This window comes from Octopus bimaculoides, chromosome 4 (genome assembly GCF_046866305.1).
Source record: "Octopus bimaculoides isolate indiv1 chromosome 4, ASM4686630v1, whole genome shotgun sequence".
Lineage (NCBI taxonomy): Eukaryota > Metazoa > Mollusca > Cephalopoda > Octopoda > Octopodidae > Octopus > Octopus bimaculoides.
The window spans coordinates 90,544,077-90,565,476 of record NC_142931.1 but is presented as its reverse complement, the minus strand read 5'-3'; the positions used below and the strand labels follow the sequence as shown (position 1 = coordinate 90,565,476).

At 33.9% G+C, this 21,400-nt stretch overlaps 1 protein-coding gene across 1 annotated transcript; it reads right to left on the bottom strand.

The window, feature by feature from the left end:
- Positions 1-5,801: 5,801 nt before the first annotated feature.
- Positions 5,802-20,655, bottom strand: LOC106869974 (uncharacterized). Its single transcript, XM_052967230.2, has 5 exons — positions 20,432-20,655; positions 12,730-12,757; positions 10,002-10,565; positions 7,772-8,338; positions 5,802-6,474 (listed from the first exon to the last, which is right to left on the bottom strand). Exons 1-5 carry the CDS (start codon positions 20,528-20,530, stop codon positions 5,915-5,917), a joined length of 1,818 nt encoding a protein of 605 aa, XP_052823190.2. The 5' UTR covers positions 20,531-20,655; the 3' UTR covers positions 5,802-5,914.
- Between the last annotated feature and the right edge of the window lie 745 nt (positions 20,656-21,400).

The following is a 21,400-nucleotide window of genomic DNA, read 5'->3' as shown; positions in this document are numbered from 1 at the left end:
AAAGTTTTCGTGGAATGTTTTAGATAGCATGAAAACACACTTTATGGATGAAAACTCAACCATGTTAAGAGTTGTTAAAATTTCTGTAAATGCTGGCAAATATTTCAGATCAGGCTTTCTCGAAAATGGACCTATTCTGAATAGGATATGCTGTGGTTGCAATTTTAATCTGGTAACTTTTTGGTTATTGGAAATGTTTTGACGTTAAATATTCCCTGTGGATTTTGATTTTCTTATTTAGTTAGAAACTTGTAACATTTAATCTTTACAAGATCTTAGACATTTACATTTTCCTACTTACATACAAAAAGATCATTAATAATGCTAAATGTTAATATAAGAAATATTGGTTAGGGCTAAGGTTAGGGTTTCGTCTAAGTCGAAAACGATGTTTTTTTAATAAAATCTACCCAAACACTACTGTATAAAATCTAACAACTTCGCAAAGTGCATAGTGAAGGTGAAGAACTATTGCGAGATTTCGGAATAAAACCGTGGTGCATAGCCTCTCTCTCTCTCTCTCTCTCTCTCTCTCTCTCTCTCTCTCTCTCTCTCTCTCTCTCTCTCCTCTCTCTCTCTCTCCCTCTCGAATGTTAAATTCAGGAAAATGTGATATTTTTCACTAGTGAAGGTTTAACAAGACAAGTAATGAGTCTGAATCCTATTCCTGCCAATGAAGAGATGAGACTTGAGGTGGAACCATTTCGTTTACTTTTCACAGTGAGGTATGTGTATACAAAATGTATTAAATAAAATATCTACCTTACGTTTCAAATTATTCAAATTATTCAAAAACTAGCTGGACTCGTTAAAACTTCACGGAAAATATAAAAAAATGTAAGCATCTGTAAATAGTGACTTCATTTAATAAATATAGAATAATTATATCTAAGCAGGACCCTGGGAAATTGTACAAAATATAAAACGTAAGCATATTAAATAGTGACCATATGTAAGCATACGTAAAATATTAAATGTAAGCATATTAAATAGTGACCATATTTAAATATAGAATAATTTTTGTCATTTTTGTGTTGTACTACTAATAATCATAAGTTTTTAGACAATATAATTTGATATTTTTAAAATTCGACAGTTCATATACAAGCACACTGCACAATGCTCACTTCCACATCCCCAGGAGGTGTGAGCGTTGAGGGTTTTCTTTTTAACTGGTATCACCTGTAGTCCAAGAGGTTTGACCATTGATGCCTTTTGTTTTTAACTGGTACGACCTGTAATCAGTGAGTGCCACTCCTTCCGTGAGTTTTCCTGTACTGCTAATCAACTTGAGTGTTGTTTGAGGTAGATAGATATATAGATAGACAGACAGACAGACAGATAGATAGATAGATAGATAGATAGATAGATAGATAGACAGACAGACAGACAGACAGACAGACAGACAGACAGACAGACAGATAGATAGATAGATAGATAGATAGATAGATAGATAGATAGATAGATAACAGACAGATAGACAGACAGACAGACAGACAGATAGATAGATAGATAGATAGATAGATAGATAGATAGATAGATAGATAGATAGATAGATAGATAGATAGATAGGCAACATTTCTTTTTGCAATTTCCATATTTTCAACTGCTTTATCATATATTTTTCCAACGTTTTCTCTATGACTATATGAGAACGGTTTCATTGTCTTTCACTGCCTTCCTTCACTCAATCTATCCCTGTAACTCTCTCCCTCTCTCTCTCTCTCTCTCTCTATCTCTCTCTCTCTCTCTCTCTTCCCCTCCATCCCCTCTCCCTGCTCTATGTCTCCTTACTTGTCACCCATCCTCTTGCGTTTAACGCGTTATATTTGTCTTACCTGTCAGCGATCTGAATCTCCTCTCTCTGTCCCTCCTCTTTGCCGTTTTGCTTCTCACGTCAACTATACTTCCTCTGCTTAACCGCGTAGTGGGACTGAACCCGGAACTATGTGGTTGGAAAGCAAACTTCAGCAATACCTGCGCCTATATGTAAACGATTAATTGTTTTGCAGATTTGTATACAACGCACGGATGCGAAAATACTTTGCAGTTGCTTTTTTTGATTCTATTAATTCTAAGATTACAGTAAAGAGAAATAAATATATGCCATTGTCAGATGATAAAGGTTGATAGAAAATAAAACAACATTGGTAAAGGAATAATAAAAATATTTAAAGTCTTTATTCAAGTAAAATTTTGAGTCAGTATTATCTGACTATATAAATATTAAGTTAGTGATAATATGTTTAATACATTGAGCATACAAAAATTCTTGTTAAGAAATAAATATGCGATGAGAAAAAGACATCATTAGCTCAAACATTAATCACATTTATTTTAATCGTTCCGGTAGACATGATTAACAGTTCATGCACGTTTCGGTACCATTATTCTTCAGTGAAGAACGCATATCTTATTATTTGCCAAAGTAGTGATGACTAAATAGACGAACAACATTGAACAGGAAATTTTTTTTAACAAAATGTCAGTATATTTAAAGAAAAATTCCGGCGGTTCATTCCTCAGAAATATCATCCACTTGAAAAAAAAAAGACATTAGTTATGTTAGAGTTAACGTATTTTTCACCGCAATGATTAGGTCTACTGTTTTATCTAAATTCTCACGCATATCCCTCGTCGGCGTGGTACATTTACTTAATTGTTTACTCATTTGTACTTCAACTAATACGGTGAAGTATACGCTACTCTGAAAACGTCCGAAAAGATTAAAACATGTCCGGAGTCCAGAGTTATCTACCGTATTTACCGAATGGATTGAATTCATGTTAGCCATTGAGCTAAAGATGTCTTTTCCTTCTCGAATGATAATGTGTAATTATATAGATAATGTTCCCTATATTAAATATAATTAACTATAACAATTTATGTGGATGACCTCTCAGAGTAATTAACCTAAGTGATTTGCTGATTTTGATAAATATTATTTTATTATCTGATTTTATGTAAATGAAATCTTCTAAAAGATCTTACAGTATGATGAATGGAATGTTACAGACTAAAACGTGACAAGTGTTAACTACATTTATGGATGATGACACTTTTGACACGAGAAAGAATGTATACTCAGACACATGCAAGGACTATGCAAGTGTGTAAGTACGATGTTTATCTACACAAGAATTATAAGTGTGTGAATGCATATATCCATGTGTGTCCATGTATTTATTCAAGTAAATGTATGTGTACAAGTGTATATATATATATATATATATATATATATATATATATATATATATATATATATATATATATATATATATATATATATATATATATATATATATACATACATACATATATATATATATATATATATATATATATATATATATATATATATATATATCACACATAGATACACAAATACATATTCAAATATTTAGCAGAACAGTGACTAAAGGCCCCGAGAGTTTCGTGCGTTGGCCTCTATCAAGACGCACGAAACTCTCAGACCTTCAGTCACTTTGTAATATATATATATATATACATGTATGCATGTATGTATATGTACATGTGCAAGTGGTAAGTAGTATGTAATAAGTATTTCTGTGGGTATAAAATAGACAGAGAGCATGTATAAAGACACAGTAAGCACAAACATGCTATTTTAATTTTATTTTTTTTAGAAAAATATATCAGGGTGTTTTGCAAAAATATAAAAGATAATTAGGATGGAATCATATAAAACAGAACGATTTTGAGAAACGTACAAACATTACTATTTTCTCATTTGTGGTTAACATGAATTATATGAGCTAAGCGAAGTAAATGTCAAATATATAAAACATCGCAGAATATCTACATTGATATGTTCGTGAGTGAATGCTTCTATATGCGATTATATTTATATATTCACATGGCTGCATTTATCGTTATTTTTATGAATATTATTTGTATTTAGTTCTGTACCTTTACTTTCTGAGTTCAAATATTGCTCGGGTAAACTTTGCCTTTCATCCTTCTGGCCTTGATAAAATAAAGTACTAATTAAGTAGTGGATCCGATATCATCGAATCGAGACAATATCAAACGTGCAATTAGTGGCAATGAATACACGCACACATACACATACACACACACATACACACATAAACACACACACAAACATACACACACATAAACACACACGTACATACAAACATACATACACATATACACATATATATTATACATACATGCATAATACATACATACATATATATGTGTATATATATATATACAAAATAGCAGAGTATTTATCCATCTATGAATCTATCTACTTTTTCTCGATCTAATCGATTCTAGGAATTATTTCAAATCTAATATTTACACTGTTAGTCTGAATCCTCAAGTTACAGAATGTAAACAAAGGTACACCGGTTGTCATGTAGTGGTAGACAAACACAAGCAAGCACACACAACATAAAATTAATAAACCAGCATCGCTGATAATGCTGATACTATTTTTGCACCCTTGTTTATTTGCCTTTAGGTTTTAATTGCTATATTATAATATATTTGATATATTTTATCGTTTTATTTATACTATACATAAATGTGTTTGTATATATATATATATATATATATATATATATAAGCAATGTTAATTCTCTAAATGAAGTATTAACAGTAACTGCACGATAAAGTGTAGTATATTGCCACTTAAGTGTATATATATATATATATATATATATATATATATATATATATATATATATATATATATATATATATATATATATATATATATATATGCATATATATATATGTGTGCGTGTGTGTGTGTGTGTATGTATATATATATATATATATATATATATATATATATATATATATATATATAGTAGAATATTAAAAATAAAGTCCTTGGTACAGTATAGTATATTTGAAAAAATGAGTACAGATGGCTTTTGGGGGAATAATTTTCCCCAAAAAAAGCCATCTCTACTCATTTTTTTCAAATATATTTATGTATATATATATATATATATATATATATATATATATTAGTTAAACATTTACTTATGCAATACTTGGACATATCGTCAGTGTTCATTTTAGGTTCAGTTGATGGTTCGAATCTCATCACAACATACATTATGATCAGGTGACCTGCCCTAAGTTAATCAAGTACAGGCCTAAGTGACCCCGAAGTTGTGAAGTAAACTTCTTAAGTACGCTGTTATTTAAATAATATTTAGATTTACGTATTTATTTGTAAATGTATGTGTGGATAGAATCAAATTAATTACATATTTAACCAAAATAAATTAGTTATATCATGTTTAAAATACCGAGTTGTTTTTTGTGTTTTATATATGAATATATATATGTGTGTGTGTGTGTGTGTGTGTGTGTGTGTACACATACATAAATATATATATATATATATATATATATATATATATATATATATATATATATATATATATATATATATACATATATATATATATATATATATATATGTGTGTGTGTGTGTGTACACATACATATATATGCATATATATGTATATGTTTGTGTATATAGGTATATATGAATGTATGTCTGTATGCATGTATGCATGTATGTATGTATGTATGTATGTATGCATGTATGCACGTATAGCATATACATAGCATATTAACACATGTAAGCTATTAAGGTTTTGATGCTAGCCATATTTCGCATAAACTGATATAAAACCTTAACACGCTATCCTCAATAGATTTGTATTGAGCACTGTTTTGGTGTGCATGTGTGCGAATGCCTGTGGTTGCGAGTGAGTGTGTGTGTGTGTGTGTGTGTGTGTGTGTGTGTGTGTGTGTGTGTGTGTGTGTGTGTGTGTGTGTGTGTGTTTGTGCATGTGTGTGTGTTTGTGCATATGTGTGTGTGTGCGCGCGTATCTGATAGTGGATTGTGTTGTTCATTACATTATTGATGCTTTCGCTTTTTGTTACGTAATTTCTTGAATTGAAAAGGCATATATCGGGCCTTGTACAATAATCTGCTATACGTAGGCGCCTTGAAAAGGTGAGCTTTGTAAGGTTTACTGCTCATCATATAGATTACTTCAGGTATCGGCCATTCTTTCCAGCCAACAGTCACAATGTACACTGTAAATCCTACATCCTTTAGCTTTTGCGTTTCGTCCACAACATCTGGTGTAAGTACAGTTACAGACGGGTCTAGAAACAGAACAGCTGTCTGAGGTCCGACTTTATTTGATTGCTCGTGTTGATATTTTTCTCTTATTTCTCGAATCAAATCAGATAAATTTGGCACAGTTACTTTTACATTTTGGTTAAAAGCACTTCCTTGTGAAGATTTAACTGCTGTAGCTGGTACGTTAAAGGATTCTGGACAATGTGTAAAAGATAAAACAGCAAAATTGTCGTATCCAGTATACGCTATAACAGCATTAATAAATTGAGTAATCATATTTGCTCGGTATGCACCCATTGATAAGAGGTCATATCCGAAGACAATTGAACCTGTAAAAAGAAGATAAAATTAAATTGCATTAAATCACGAATAATATTTAAATAATCACAGCAAAATTCATATTTGGGATTTCTAACTAAACATTCAATGAATGCGTTCAATTTTGAATTTTTGCATCGTTTAAAACGCATTTAATATGAAGACAAAAATGCCAGTTACAGCGCGTTTTGTCGAATTAGAAGCAATCAACCAAATGTGAAAATCTATCAGAGATTTAACATCAATTATGACTGTTGAATGATTTATAGTTTTCAATATTGTAAAGTTGTTCCAAAGAACTGAGGACCATTTCACTTCAGGAATGCTTTTACCGCTCATGAAAATACATTAACTCTAATCTAATTTTTCTCTCCTATAAATTTGAAATACTGTGGTTATGCAAAACATCAAATTTCCCAGATATTGTTCTATACTATCCTATATTATTACAGTTTATATCGTATATTAAAGTAATTTTAAGATAGTATTTCAGAATATATGTTAAGTACATATATATCAATACTAAATTGGATGATAATTTTGCATTTCAATATCTGAATGCATTTTTATTTTAAAAATATTAAAATTGGAATTGTATTGGTTTTGCAAGAGATGCAATTTGAGGTCGGATGTTGAACCCGAAGGAAGTACATCGTGGATGAGCCATTTCAGCTAATTAATAACGAACAAAGCTTTTAAATTCATCTTAAATTTTAGATATATTTCATGAGATGCCAAACATTTTCGTCACATATCTGCGACCTAGTCACAGTCATAGTCCCAGTAGAGTTGCATTAATAAATAATGAGAAATCAAAAGATACAATTTACAACCTTGTAGAAATGTGATCAAAATATATTAAAAGGAGCATAAATCTATGAACATTTTTAATTGTTTTGCTCAATTTACAAGGCTCAAGTAAGGCTGACTTTGGAGTACTGCTCCCACTTGTAGGGTGGTGCTACTGCAATGCACACATATGATCTGGATGAAATTCAGCCTCTGGCCACAAGCATGTTGACTTCTCTATCCGTCTTTTATATCGCTACTATCATGGCCTCTGTTCATTGAAGTTGGCTGGTTTCACATTTCTTTCATCTAGGCACCCCCGACACACTCGTCTCTTCACCTGTAATCATACTTGCTGCATCGAATCCCAGATCCCAGGCCCGCATTTAGCAGTTTTTACTTAATCGTTTTATTTTATTGTTTTACACGTGAAACACTTTATTTTCAGGCGTAAACATAATTAACTCTACTAAACAGACTTCTACACTTACAAGAAGATGCATAATTTTCACTACTCACTAGATTCGTCTTTTTGAATTTCAGCAGAATTTTCAGAACCGGATTTCAGTGTCGTAGTTGTCATTGAGGAAGTGGTTAGTAAGTCAGTAGCCATTGAATGTTCTGCTTTTATAGGCGCTATAGTTATTTTCCTGGCTTCCATTGTACTTTCACTTTCTGCAATTGTATTCTCAGAAAAAGGAGCTGTTTCAGAGTTTGTGGTCCTATTTATTTCCATTGTTGTCTCAAGTCCCATGGTCGTTTCTTCCTCGTTTGTTGTCTTAAGAACTGTGCTAGCTGCATCAGGTACTGTTTTCATTGTTTTTTCGGGTTCTATAATTACGCCAGTCCCCGTGCTTGTGACTAAAATTGTCTCATGCTCAGTAACACTTTTAAGCTTTTTAGCTTTTTCTGCATTCATTGTTATTTCAAGTTCTGTAGTGGTTCCAGGTTGAGTGCTTATAGCTGGACCATTGGAAGTTCTAATCTTCGTGCTTGTAGCTACCACATTCGTCGTTGTTGGTATAGAAGTTGTCGAAGATGTTTTTACTGTTGTTGATGGTGATTGTGATGAAGTTGTGGTGATATCTGTAAAATAAATCATTCATTTGTTAATTCTGTTTCATATAAAGCCATGTGAAAGAAAATTCTTAATATAGGAATATCAAAAACTGCTCAGCAATTAAGAATCATTCTATGATTAGTGTATGTTTTGATATTTTCAAAGATTATAAGTTAATTTCATACAGATATATGAAATGTAAGAATCTTAAATACACATTATATACATTTAGTTGCGATCTAATATTCAAACTGATACATGAAATTTGAAAGGAAAATTGAGTGATCTCTCTTTGACAGCAAGTTAACCATATTTCTTAATTGTATAAAAACGTGTTAAACATTAAACTATGGAGATATCGCAGTTTTTAGTGTAAAACACTTCAGTCTCTGTCAAGTTTGTGTAAGTGATAGTTCGCTCAAAATCTAATCAGCAACTCAAATTTTCTAATGAAATGCTTTATTTGAATGCATTGATTAGTGAACAAGTGTGTATTTAAGATCCCTACAATGTGCTTATTTCTATTTCTGTTTTACTGAAAATTATCAAATATAAAGCATGGCACTGTAAATTATTAAAAATAAATCTTTGGCAAGAATTGCATTTTTAGTACATCAAGTTTTGATAATTTTATGATAATTTGATAATTTCATGCATGTTTATATTTTATCTACGTAGTCTGATCAAAATGTATCCCGACTATTGCTATAGTAACGAATCTAAAGCACGCAGTGTAAAGCTGCTTGACACAGATTGACCTTTAACTCTGCTGCTGTGCATGTGCACTAAGTTTAATGTTCTGGCTCACTTCCGCTATCTACAACAGAGCTTTGATAGAAGTTGTGTTACGTGTGATCATCGCATTGACCATTACAGAGAAAGTTGAGCAGAGAATTTGCATCAAATTTTGCAAAAAGCTTGGCGATACCTCCTCAGAGGTCTACGCAAAGTTTTCAAAAAGTTTTCACCGTTCTCGACACAATCAAGGAGATCTTGTGCAACTGAAACCCGAGTGTCTTTTTGGTCAGCTAAAAGCAGTTTTCACACAAACTTGGCAGACACGCATCTCATACCCAAATCTTCAGTGATAATGGACTGAACTGAACCGTAACTAATCTTCACATCCTCTGAGAACTAACGGATGGTGATTCGACGATTTCCCCTCACAGCTGCACCAATATCTGCGATGTTTTTCTCAGTTCTGCTGGTTGCGGGTCTCCCAGAACGTTCATCAATATCGACATTTTTTCGACCATCTTGGAAGCGTCTGAACCACTCGTACATTTATGTGCAGCTCATGCACACCTCTCCATACACATTCTGCAACTTTGCGTAGGCCTCTGAGCAGGTATCGCCATAACAACTTTCTGTCATGGTCAATGCGACGATCGTACGCTACATACCTTCGTTCCAAGCGCTGTTGAAAACAGCGCAAGTGAGCTCGAACGTTAAAACTTAGAACTCATACACAACAGAGTTCAAGGTCAATCTGTGCAAGCAGCTTCACTCAGCGTGTTTCAGCTTCGTTATTATGGCAACATTGCGGATAATTATTGATCAGACCTCGTATTTGTGTCACGAACTCCAATAATATTAATAAGAACATTATATTTTCCTTATATTCTGATGTTCTCAATAGCATTATAAAGGTTGTAAAATAAAAATAAAGTAAAATAAATTGACTCTCACCTCGACATGTTTTTACCCCAAATGATATTGCAATTCCTTGTAACGCTGAATAACTGTCTACGAGACGTACATTCTTATTCCGGTCATTCACTATTGATCTTAATTCGTTGATATCACAGTTGCTTCCGACGCCAATCGCATAAACATGAACACCCAATTCGTGCAATTTCTTGGCTGCCAGTGATGTTGCCATCGTATCACGTGACCTGCCGTCTGTAATGACGATTGCCATGAAAGGTGATTTATATATACTTAGCTTGGGCTGTATTTCTTTTTTCAACAATTGTAAAGCTTCAGCTGTGTTCGTTTGTCCGGATCTGTAAGGAATGTTGCCAAGAGCTCTCTTTAGATTCCTGCTGTCAGTATATTTGTCTATAGAGAATTCTAAATGAGCTCTATTACTAAATGTGATCGCTCCCATTCTAACTTGTGTGTCAGATGTACCAATATCGAAGTTGTCAACTAGGTTTTGTGCAAAATCTAATTGCTTTTTGTAATCCACAATCCAAATACTGCTAGATGAATCCATCAACAGCATTATATTTGCTGCTTTTCCAATACAACCTGCAAAAGAAAGATTCTCCTTTGAATACTTATGTTTTACTAAAGCTAATAATAATAACAATAGTAACATTAATTAGTTTGTCGATACCATCTAATTTTTATCACAGAATTAAACATTTCTAGAGGAGATGTATTGTCGATTGAATCGACGCTAGCACATTATTTATTCTTATTAAACTTGTTAAACAGAAATAAAAGAACAATGACATCCAAGTGCCACATCAATGAAAGAAAATGCTAAAGAGATATATGACAAACGAATTAGATTAATGCTTAAAACAGAGCAAAATGTAAAAATTTCAGTAACAGGCTACAATACTCAAGCCATCGTAATAATCAGCTATAATTGTAATATTGTAAATGATAAGTAACATATGACAGAAAAAGAATGAGAGCGAATGACCTCATATAGAAAGAACCTCCAAAAATCTAACAAAGATTATTTTTTCCGTGAACTGAAAAAGTTTTTGCATAACTATGAAGCTACAAAATATGCGCCGTAAGGCTATGAAAATGACTAGAAATGAATAACAGGAAAATAATACAAAATGCTACTTGTATGAACAAAGCAAAACGCTGTTTTCTCCAAGGACGCCAACAATAACAAAAACAGAAGCTGAAATAACAGAATTGTAAGGAGAAAGTGGAAACAACAGAAATCGTGAAAAGACTAAAAATTAAACAAAAATGGTATGTCAAATAATGACATACTTTGAAATATGTCAATCGATGGAGACAGAGAGATCAAGATTAATGGATCAGATAAGGCAGTGACAGAATACAAGGAAAAACAGTACTTCTAAATCAAAGTGTTTGTTCCAAACAACAATACATCTCTCAGAACTTAGGGAAATTTCTTAATGATTAAGATCTGCAACAGAAGCTAATCTTACGTATGGAGTTGTCGCTGTATGCAAAATGCAAACTCGGCACAACCAACAACAACAATGGTCCTGATTCTAATTTAGGTAGAAAGTCATCAATTTTGAGGGAAGGTGTTTAGGGTTACTTGTCAAATACTGGAGTCAGCATAATCGAATCTTACCCTCCATCCGAATTTGTGCTCATACTGGAATTCATTGTTATCATTATATTACAAGGCGGTGAACTGACAAAACCGTTAGCAATCGGGCAAAATTCTTGGCGGCATTTCTTCCGGCTTTACAATCTGAGTTCAAATTCTCTGAGATCGACTTTGCTTTTCACTCTTTTGGTGACGATGAAATAAGTACCAGCAAAGTGCAGTTATCGATGTATTTTGTGAACTTAATTTGAATTGGAAATTTATTAATGAACACACATTTTGCATATAATATTCATGTAAATTTATGGCCATAAAATCAATTATAATCTCTTCTAATTTGGTTGGTTTTTCTTGAAATGCCTTGAGAATAGTTTTTCTATGCTAATCCCTCTCACACAGCATTTAAATATTTACTGTTATCCACCGAATTCGATTATCTTTCTTAACCATTTTTATTTAGATGTAGTGACCAATGATATACAATTGAACTCAGTGATTTCTTTTTCTTACGCTAAGTGCTTGGTTGGTAATTTATGTTTTCAACCCCAGGAGAATGAAAAGCAAAAGCTAAACTCGGAAACGCAAAGATCTGAAAGAAATACCGCAAGGTTTTTTTGTCCGAAGCTTAAATGATACCGAAAAAATATTTACCCACATTTAATATTTCACAAGAATTCCTGCTTCCTGGCTCATCGTACTTCACGAATATTCAAACATTTAAAATTTTGTTTAAGACAGTCAAGGCCCTGCTTAAGCACCGCATGTGAAGTGTTATTTTAAAACAAAAACGACTGAAACATTCTCTTCCTTTCGGTGAGATGAAATTAAATTTATTTCGCCGAGGCTGGGCAAGGAATTAGAACTATTAATTCTTACAACCACTGACCCAATATTAATTATGAAACAAAATACCTATGTGTCAATTCTAACATTTATCACCACTTATAAGTCCTTTGCAATAATATTTTGCTTAATAACGTTGCCTTCTCACAGTGATATTATTTAGAATATTAAAAATGCGTTCAATTTCTCTAAAAAAAAATTCATGTTATCGAATATGAGAAGTCATCTGGGAATGTAGCCTGTACCATGGGAGTAACATTAATAAATATTTTAGTTTTGAAAACTTTTAATACTTACGTCTTGTTGGATAACTGTAAGCTGTAATCTGCCAATAAAAAAAATATAAAATAACACTGGTATTTTGTGAACTTAATTTGAATTGGAAATTTATTAATGAACACACATTTTGCATATAATATTCATGTAAATTTATGGCCATAAAATCAATTATAATCTCTTCTAATTTGGTTGGTTTTTCTTGAAATGCCTTGAGAATAGTTTTTCTATCCCTCTCACACAGCATTTAAATATTTACTGTTATCCACCGAATTCGATTATCTTTCTTAACCATTTTTATTTAGATGTAGTGACCAATGATATACAATTGAACTCAGTGATTTCTTTTTCTTACGCTAAGAAATTTCTCAGCAAAATTAAAATGTATTTATATCGATCTGAAAGAGGTGTGTTTTGCAATCCCGTGTCCCCTTTGTTGTGGTAAATTCCAAATTTTCCCGTAACTATTTCGGAAACACTGAGCACTCCAATATGCAATAATAATACGCAACTTCAAATTATGGGATAAGGACAGTAATTTTGGGGAAGAGAGGTTAAGTCGAGTACATTGACCCCAGTATTCAACTAGTATTTATGTTATCGACTCCGAAAGGATGAAAGGCAAAGTCGGCTTCAGCAGAATTTAAACTCAGAACGTAAAGACGGACAAAATGCCTCTAAGCATTTTGCCCGACGCACTAACGATTCTGCCAACTCACTGCCTTCAATAAACCTTTCTACTAAAGTTACAAGAATGCTGCGGCGGACCGGCGTCCAGACCAGTGGGGGAAAGGTATATGCCACAGAAACTGGGAAAACAGCCTTATGAGTCTAAAAGACTCGGGAAGGAGTTTTATCCTCTTTTTTATTGTCACAAAGCCTAAAATTGTCGATTACATCGATAACTGCACTTTGCTGGTACTTATTTCATCGTCACCAAAAGAGTGAAAAGCAAAGTCGATCTCAGAGAATTTGAACTCAGATTGTAAAGCCGGAAGAAATGCCGCCAAGAATTTTGCCCGATTGCTAACGGTTTTGTCAGTTCACCGCCTTGTAATATAATGATAACAATGAATTCCAGTATGAGCACAAATTCGGATGGAGGGTAAGATTCGATTATGCTGACTCCAGTATTTGACAAGTACTTTTTTGTCGACTTTAGAAATATGAAAGGCAAATTTAACTTTGGTTGGGTTGGAACAAAGAACGTTAAAACTTTGAATAAATACATCAAGGTAATTTTTCCGACGCTCAACCGATTCTGCCACCCACAGTTCTCATCTTTAATACAGATCTTTGGTCACATATTTTGGAGGGTAACACAGTGTATTGACTGCAACATTTTTATCAAGACTCAACAAGGTGAAAGGAAATCAACTCTGGTGAGATGTGGACACAACGGTGAGGAACGTAACTAATTACTGCAATGCAATTTAACTTCTTTTACCAGTGATCCTGTGATCTAAACTTGTAGTAATTGTAAAAATAATGTCTAAAACATGCTACAGATTTGTGGGATATAGGCGATTAAATTGATCACCGAACTTAAGAATTTTAACTTGATCTACATGGGAGCAGTTGTCATATGGACCTCAGTAGCTGTCTAATGTTTTTGTTATCGCTCCAAAAAGATAAAGGCAAAGGACACATTAAAGGAACTCAAACTTAGAACGGAAAGAACTTAACAAAATCACGCAAGGTATTTTGTTGCTTTTTTCATCTAACTGCCTTATCATCCTTAGTAATAAGGACTATTAAAACTTCCTTAGGATCATACATGTGCGAAAGGTACAGTCGCTCTACCCTCTCTGCTTATAAACCACCATAATAAGTGCAAAAAAAAAGTGCATGGTGAAAATTCTCAAGGGAGCTCTTTGCTGAGATGCTTTAGACACACACATATACATACACACACACACGCACAAACACTCACACATAATTTTGTCATATTTGCAAGATATTTGATTTCTGTTATCACGAAAATCATTTCTGTTGGTTAATTGTAAATTGTTTTTTAATCTCAACTCCGTTTATTACAGGTATTGTTTTAAAGATTTATTTTTTATCTATATATAATCATACATATCGTTTAAGATTACTTGATAATTTCGGCTCCTCCCATTACTGTTAGGTGTTAGTTTATGAATTAATATATAAGTTAAATATTTCATCGACTTTCCTATATAAGTAGCAGCTTCAAATAAGGCTGCTTCCTGCTGCGATTGCTAGAAACCCGACTCCGGATTAGCAAGATATACATTAACAGATGTATATACGGTCGTCGATATATATATTCATATATATATCTTCTAATGCCCTTTCTGTTTAGTCATCTTTACATTTCATTATTATTTCTCGAATCATCAATTCATATTCATTACACCAAAAAATTGGTTTCGCTATATATGCGATATCTATGTGCATGTGTCTATATATGCTTATGTATATGTGTGTGTTTACATGCTTATATATGCATATGTGTGTATGTATTTATCTGTATATATATATATATATATATATATATATATATATATATATATATATATATATATATATATATAAGTATGTATGTATGTATGTATGTATGTATGTATGTATGTATGTATGTATGTATGTATGTTTGTATGTATATATATATATATATTAGGTTATCTCATAAATAATGCAGTTTTTTGAATTGCATGAACTAAAAGTCGGAGGGGAACGGGATAAACTACCTGCATGAACTTGCTATAAAAGCAGGTAGTAACTTTATCTGAATCTTATTCTTAGTGCAAGTTTTGAAGAGTGCAGTTTGATTTTAACAGTTATTTTTTCAAAGCTATAATGGAAGTAACAAGTGGGTTGGGAAAGGAGAAACACCGGTATCCCAGGCTAAAGAAGGTCTTCATCTCTGTAAGGTGTCGTTATCTGTTTGATGGGATATGAAAGGTTTATTCCACTTTGAACTTTTAAGTCCAAGCCAAGCGATAAGAAAGGAGATCTACTGCGAGGAGCTTGAGCGTCTTAAGTCAGCGCCAGAAGAAAAACAGCCATCTTTGGTTTCAAGACGAAAGGTGTCCTTCCATCAGGATAATGCTCGGCCACATACAGCGAGGAAGGCATTGTAAAGGCTGGAGCAGTTTGAATGGAAAACGATGCCTCGCCCACCATTTTCACCCACATTGCCTTATCACATTATCATTTATTCAGCAGTCTTCAAAATCATTTGGACAGAAAATAGATGAGTTCTGTAGGCGAGGTCAGAACGGTACTGGAGGGGTATTTTTCGTCACGGACAAGTGAATTTTGGAAGAGGAACTTTACAAGTCTACCAGATAGATGGAAGCGCATTGTAAAAAATGAAGGAGAGTATGTTTTAGATTGTCAAATTCATGTTCTCTTCGTGTTTCGTGTAAAATTTGTAGGTGTATTACATGTTCATTGTTTTCATTTTCGTTACATTTCATGTATTATTTTTCAAAAACTCAAGTTGGGGCACTAATTTTGGCCAGCCCTGTATATGTGTGTGTGTGTGTGTGTGTGTGTGTGTGTGTGTGTGTGTGTGTGTGTAAACATATACATATATACGTACACATACATTTACATACTACATATATATGCTCGTACACATGCATTCCTATATATACATTTATGCATACACACTCACGCACACACACACACAGATATATATACAAATATATTCATAGATAGATAGATAGATAGATAGATAGATAGATAGATAGATAGATAGATAGATAGATACAGAGAGAGAGAGAGAGAGAGAGAGAGAGTAAGACAGAGAGAGGTAATCAATCATTTCTGCACATATACATATAAAATACCTTGTTGATGTAGTTGAAATTGCAATGAAGGAGCCTTGGATATAGGTTAGAAACCGGCCCTTTCTCTATTGGCAAGAAATCTTGAAATAAAACTGAATAATGACATACATACTACATACATACATACATACATACATACATAAAATGTAAGCAAAACAGACCTGATATAATGATTTGGGATAGAGAAGAGAAACTGCGCAGTTGTGGAAATTAGCTGCTCGGCGGATGTTAGCATAAAGCTGAAGATCAGTGAAAAAGAGAACACCTATGCTGAACTGTTGAGAAATCTGCAGTTACTCTATCCAGATTACAAGTTCAGGTTTATACATGTAATTATTGGAGCCCTGGGATATGTAACACACTGTCTAAATACCAATCTTGAGAAACTAGGCTTCTCAAAACCAGAAAGCAGGAAGCTAATTCGAAGACTACTGATCCGATCTATCACTGGAACTAAAAATCTGTAAAACTTTCCAGAAATTTATCACTTAAACATATATGAGTATGTCTAGATATGCAACTATGTGCATGAGAATGCATACATAAAATATACAAATCTGCATATACATAAATACATAAATACATACATACATACATACACACACATACATACATACATACATACATACATACACACACACATACATACATACACGCATAATACATACATACATGCATGCATACATACAAAAATACGCTGTTGTTGATATTGAAATCCCAATGAAGGAGCCTTGGATCTAGGTTAGGAACCGGGTTTTTTTCTCTATTGGCAAGAAATCTTGAAATAAACTGATTAATGATATACATACATACATACATATGCATGCATGTGTATGTAGCACCACGTCGATTACAGGCTCCAGTTGAGCTGATCAACGTGAAATTAACGTGCAAGTGGCTGAGCACTCCACAGACACTCGCACTCTTAACATAGTTCTCAGGGAGACTTAGCGTGACACAGAATGGGACGAGGCTGGCCCTTTGAGCTACAGCTACTACAAATTTTTGCTAGCTGAGTGACCTAGAGCAACAAAGTGTCTTCCTCAAAGACACAACGCGCCGCTAGGAATCGAACTCACGACCTTACGATCGTGAGCCGAATATCATAAGCACCAAGGCACGCGCCTTCACTACCGCCTGCCATCAAAACACATTAAAACACATAACACCAGTCACATATCACATACGCAGCATAATGATTACAGGGGAAAATAACACAACTTAGATTACATATACTCTACACAACATACAAAACTTAGCACCAGTAACAAGAAACTAATTTAGAGTACAAAGCTAATTTAGAGTACAAAGCTAATTTAGAGTACAAACAGAATTCTACATTCCGAAATGCAATTCTGCACACATTTCTGGAACAGAAACGTGCACCAGTTGGTATAATAGAAACTTGCAACAAAGTACTGAATAATAATAATAATAATAATAATAATAATAATAATAATAATAATAATAATAAATCCTTTCTACTAAAGGCACAAGGCCTGAAATTTTGGGGGAGGGGACTAGTTGATTATATCGACCTCAGTACTTAACTGGTACTTAATTTATCGACCCCGAAAAGATGAAAGGCAAAGTCGGCCTCGGCGGAATTTGAACTCAGAGGGTAACAATGAGCGAAATGCCGCTAAGCATTTTGCCCGGCGTGCTAATGATTCTGCCAGCATGTTATTCCTTTAGCTGGCCACAATGGGGACAGTACAAAAAAAAAAAAAAGAACTGCTGCAATTTACATCGAGTAAAGGAGCAGGCCGACTATAAAAATAAAGGCATATTAACAGATAGATAATGAATAGCAATTACAATAGAGAATAAAACTATTCCAAGAAGAAAGAAAACAGCTACACTTAGTGAGTTATGTCAAGTGTAGTTGTCTGATAACAAGTTTGCTTCCCAACTATGTAGTTTTGGGTTCAGTCCCACAGCTGGGCACCTTAGGCAAGTGTTTTCTACTATAGCCTGCGATCGACCAAAGCCTTGTGAGTGAATGTAGTAGACGAAAACAGAAAGATGCCCGTCATATGTGTGTTTGTGTGTGTGTCTGTTTGTGTCTGTGACTGTGTTTGTGTCTGAATGTGTATGTATGTGTGTGAGTGTGCGTGTATGCGTGTATGCTTGTGTGTGTGTGTGTGTGTGTATTTTTGCACATGTGTTTGTTCTCCACCTCCGCTTGACAACTGATGTTGGTCTGTTTATGTCCCGGCAGAAAAAGACTAATAAAATAAGTACCAGGATTAAAAACTAAGTAGCGGAGTTGATTTGTTTGATGAAACACTTCAAGGTGGTGCTCCAGCATGGCTGCAGTTCCTTGAATGAAACGAGCAAAGAAAAAAGATAAATGCGACCATTGACTACCTTAATGTCTTAAAGACAAATGCTTTTCTCAATCCTTCCAGCAAACCTGTAGCCGCACACTTAGAGTGGGTCATTTACCTATGCCAGTTTTGCTACCCTGGCTCTTCTCTAGACTAACCTTCCTATTTAAGTGGTACTTGAAGAAATTGGTAAGAATTGATGTATTGAGAAAAGCTCTGTACTCAAAACTTTCAACTGATTCTGCCAGGAAGGAAGAGGTCCGATCTTCATGACAGACGAGCCTGATAGCTGGGTCCATCCTTTGCGTGATAATAGTTGTTTGATATAAGCCTACATATCAACGGTGCCCGGTATATCTAGACCAGTGTATTTTGGATAGTTTCATCATTCTACCAGTGTCTTGGACATGATTAGTTGCTGATGGCTCGAATGCGACCGTGTCTGTTATGATTATTGCGAAGGACCAAAAACCTTCCGTAGCACTGTCAGGCTTAAAATTTCTGGAAATTTTCCATAATATCCAACTTGAAAGTGCTCCAAAAATGACTACTGAGATTGTCCTCGTCCATGTCCTGAATTATAACTCAGACCTTCCACTAACCTCCTATAAAATTCAAGGGTTAGATATCTTTTGCCTATATTGTTCAGTTGATTGGTTGAGTGTAGTGAATGTCTGGTAACATCCAGGATGCGGAAAGCCCACCTCCGACTGCACTTCATCCAATACCACAGCAGGATAAGAGATAATCTGTAGAAAGTCGTATTGCACGATCGTCGACCACATCTGTTCACCGTTCTCACATTCCAAGAATCTCTACATATGTGCGCTTACACATTTTAGCCACAGCGTCCCCTTGGTCTTGTCATTGGCAGCATATGGGTCATATGCACTGCACAATATGTCTTGTTCTCAAGAAGCAGAAACGCATTCAATCCGTTCTGGTCATATTTTCTGGGAAAAAGTACCCAACCTCACTGAGATAGATTTTTTAAAGTCCATTTCTAAATCACACTGGCCTAAATTTGATTTAAGTCTGGCCTAGGCATCTTCATTTATCTCTCGGTCAAGCGACATACATAAAAGAAATAAATGGCAATGGAAAAATTGTCCAGATATTAAGATCTGAAAACAGAGATAACGAGAGTGGGAAACTAAAAAAAACAACAAAAAAGACATCTGGATGATGAAGACAAACACAACATCAACAAGTACCTTGGGGATACTTAAAAACAAATTCAGACAGATGACTAACCCAAACCCCAGCACTTACAAATATGCACACCATACAAAAAGCAGCGCTACTGAGTAATGCATACATTTTACGTAAAGAATTGTTAATACGATAGAAAACGCAAAATTCAAAACAAAAAAAATGAAAGCACTCATAGTACCTAAAGCGCACAAAACTGCACTCTGGTAGTGCAGTAAAAATCGGTAATAAAAATATGAGTACTGAGAAGAAGAAGAAGAAGAAGAAGAAGAAGAAGAAGAAGAAGAAGAAGAAGAAGAAGAAGAAGAAGAAGAAGAAGAAGAAGAAGAAGAAGAAGAAGAAGAATTAATTACTTACAAAGAGTAAAGTGAGGACGGTTAGTTGAAATACTATTCGATGTCGTCCTATGAAGCTCATGTTATTGCCGGAGTTTGCACGAAAAGATGTCGTAAGCATTTTTCCTGAACGTTCACGTCTTTAATGCTTCTGAATGCCGGTATATAATGGTGTATAAGCTACGAAAGCAGCATTTATATAGACAACTTCATGCTGTTGCTAATCACTCTTTAAATGGGTGGTATAAAGGAAACAAAATATCTTGCAAACGTGTGGGAGGACGCACCGAAATTGTAGCGTTCACATATTTCTCCCCGCCCTTCGACCTCCAATCCGACGCATCGCAATACGAAATGTTACATGACCGCTATTGGGTTTTGTCAGTATTTTATTTATTTTTATGCTTGTTTGGTTCAAGTACCCGAGGCACGTATCATATATATTTGTGCGATTCCAGCTATGCTTTACTTTCTGACAGTTTTTCATTCATGTTTTGTTGTCATGACTGCAACATGTCTGGGTGGGGTGATGTTGGAACAAACAGATGTTTGCATAAATTGTTTACGTTAGTTTTTAGTATGACGTTAAGACTGAAAACAACTGCTTTTCATCTTTCTTTCTTCTTTTCTTTCTTTAGATGAATTTTACTTACGTATTTTTTTGCTGACATTACACTAAATTGATATTTTATTCAACTGCAAAAATTTAAAAACCTACTGAAATATATTTTTTAAATTTTTTTACATCATTCAATAAATCTCATTTTATTTTGTTTCAGATCATTGAGAATTTAATTTTTTTTTTTTTTTAGCTCAAATTTAATAAAATCTTGTGTACAAATATAAAAACATGTATGTGATATAAAACAATCATACTTATAATCAATGTTTTGCATTGGATTTGGTCTTTTGGAAGATAATAATCCAAAGAAAAATATATCATAATTTGTAACAAAAGTATGTTGAAATAGTGATTTCTTACAAAATCGCA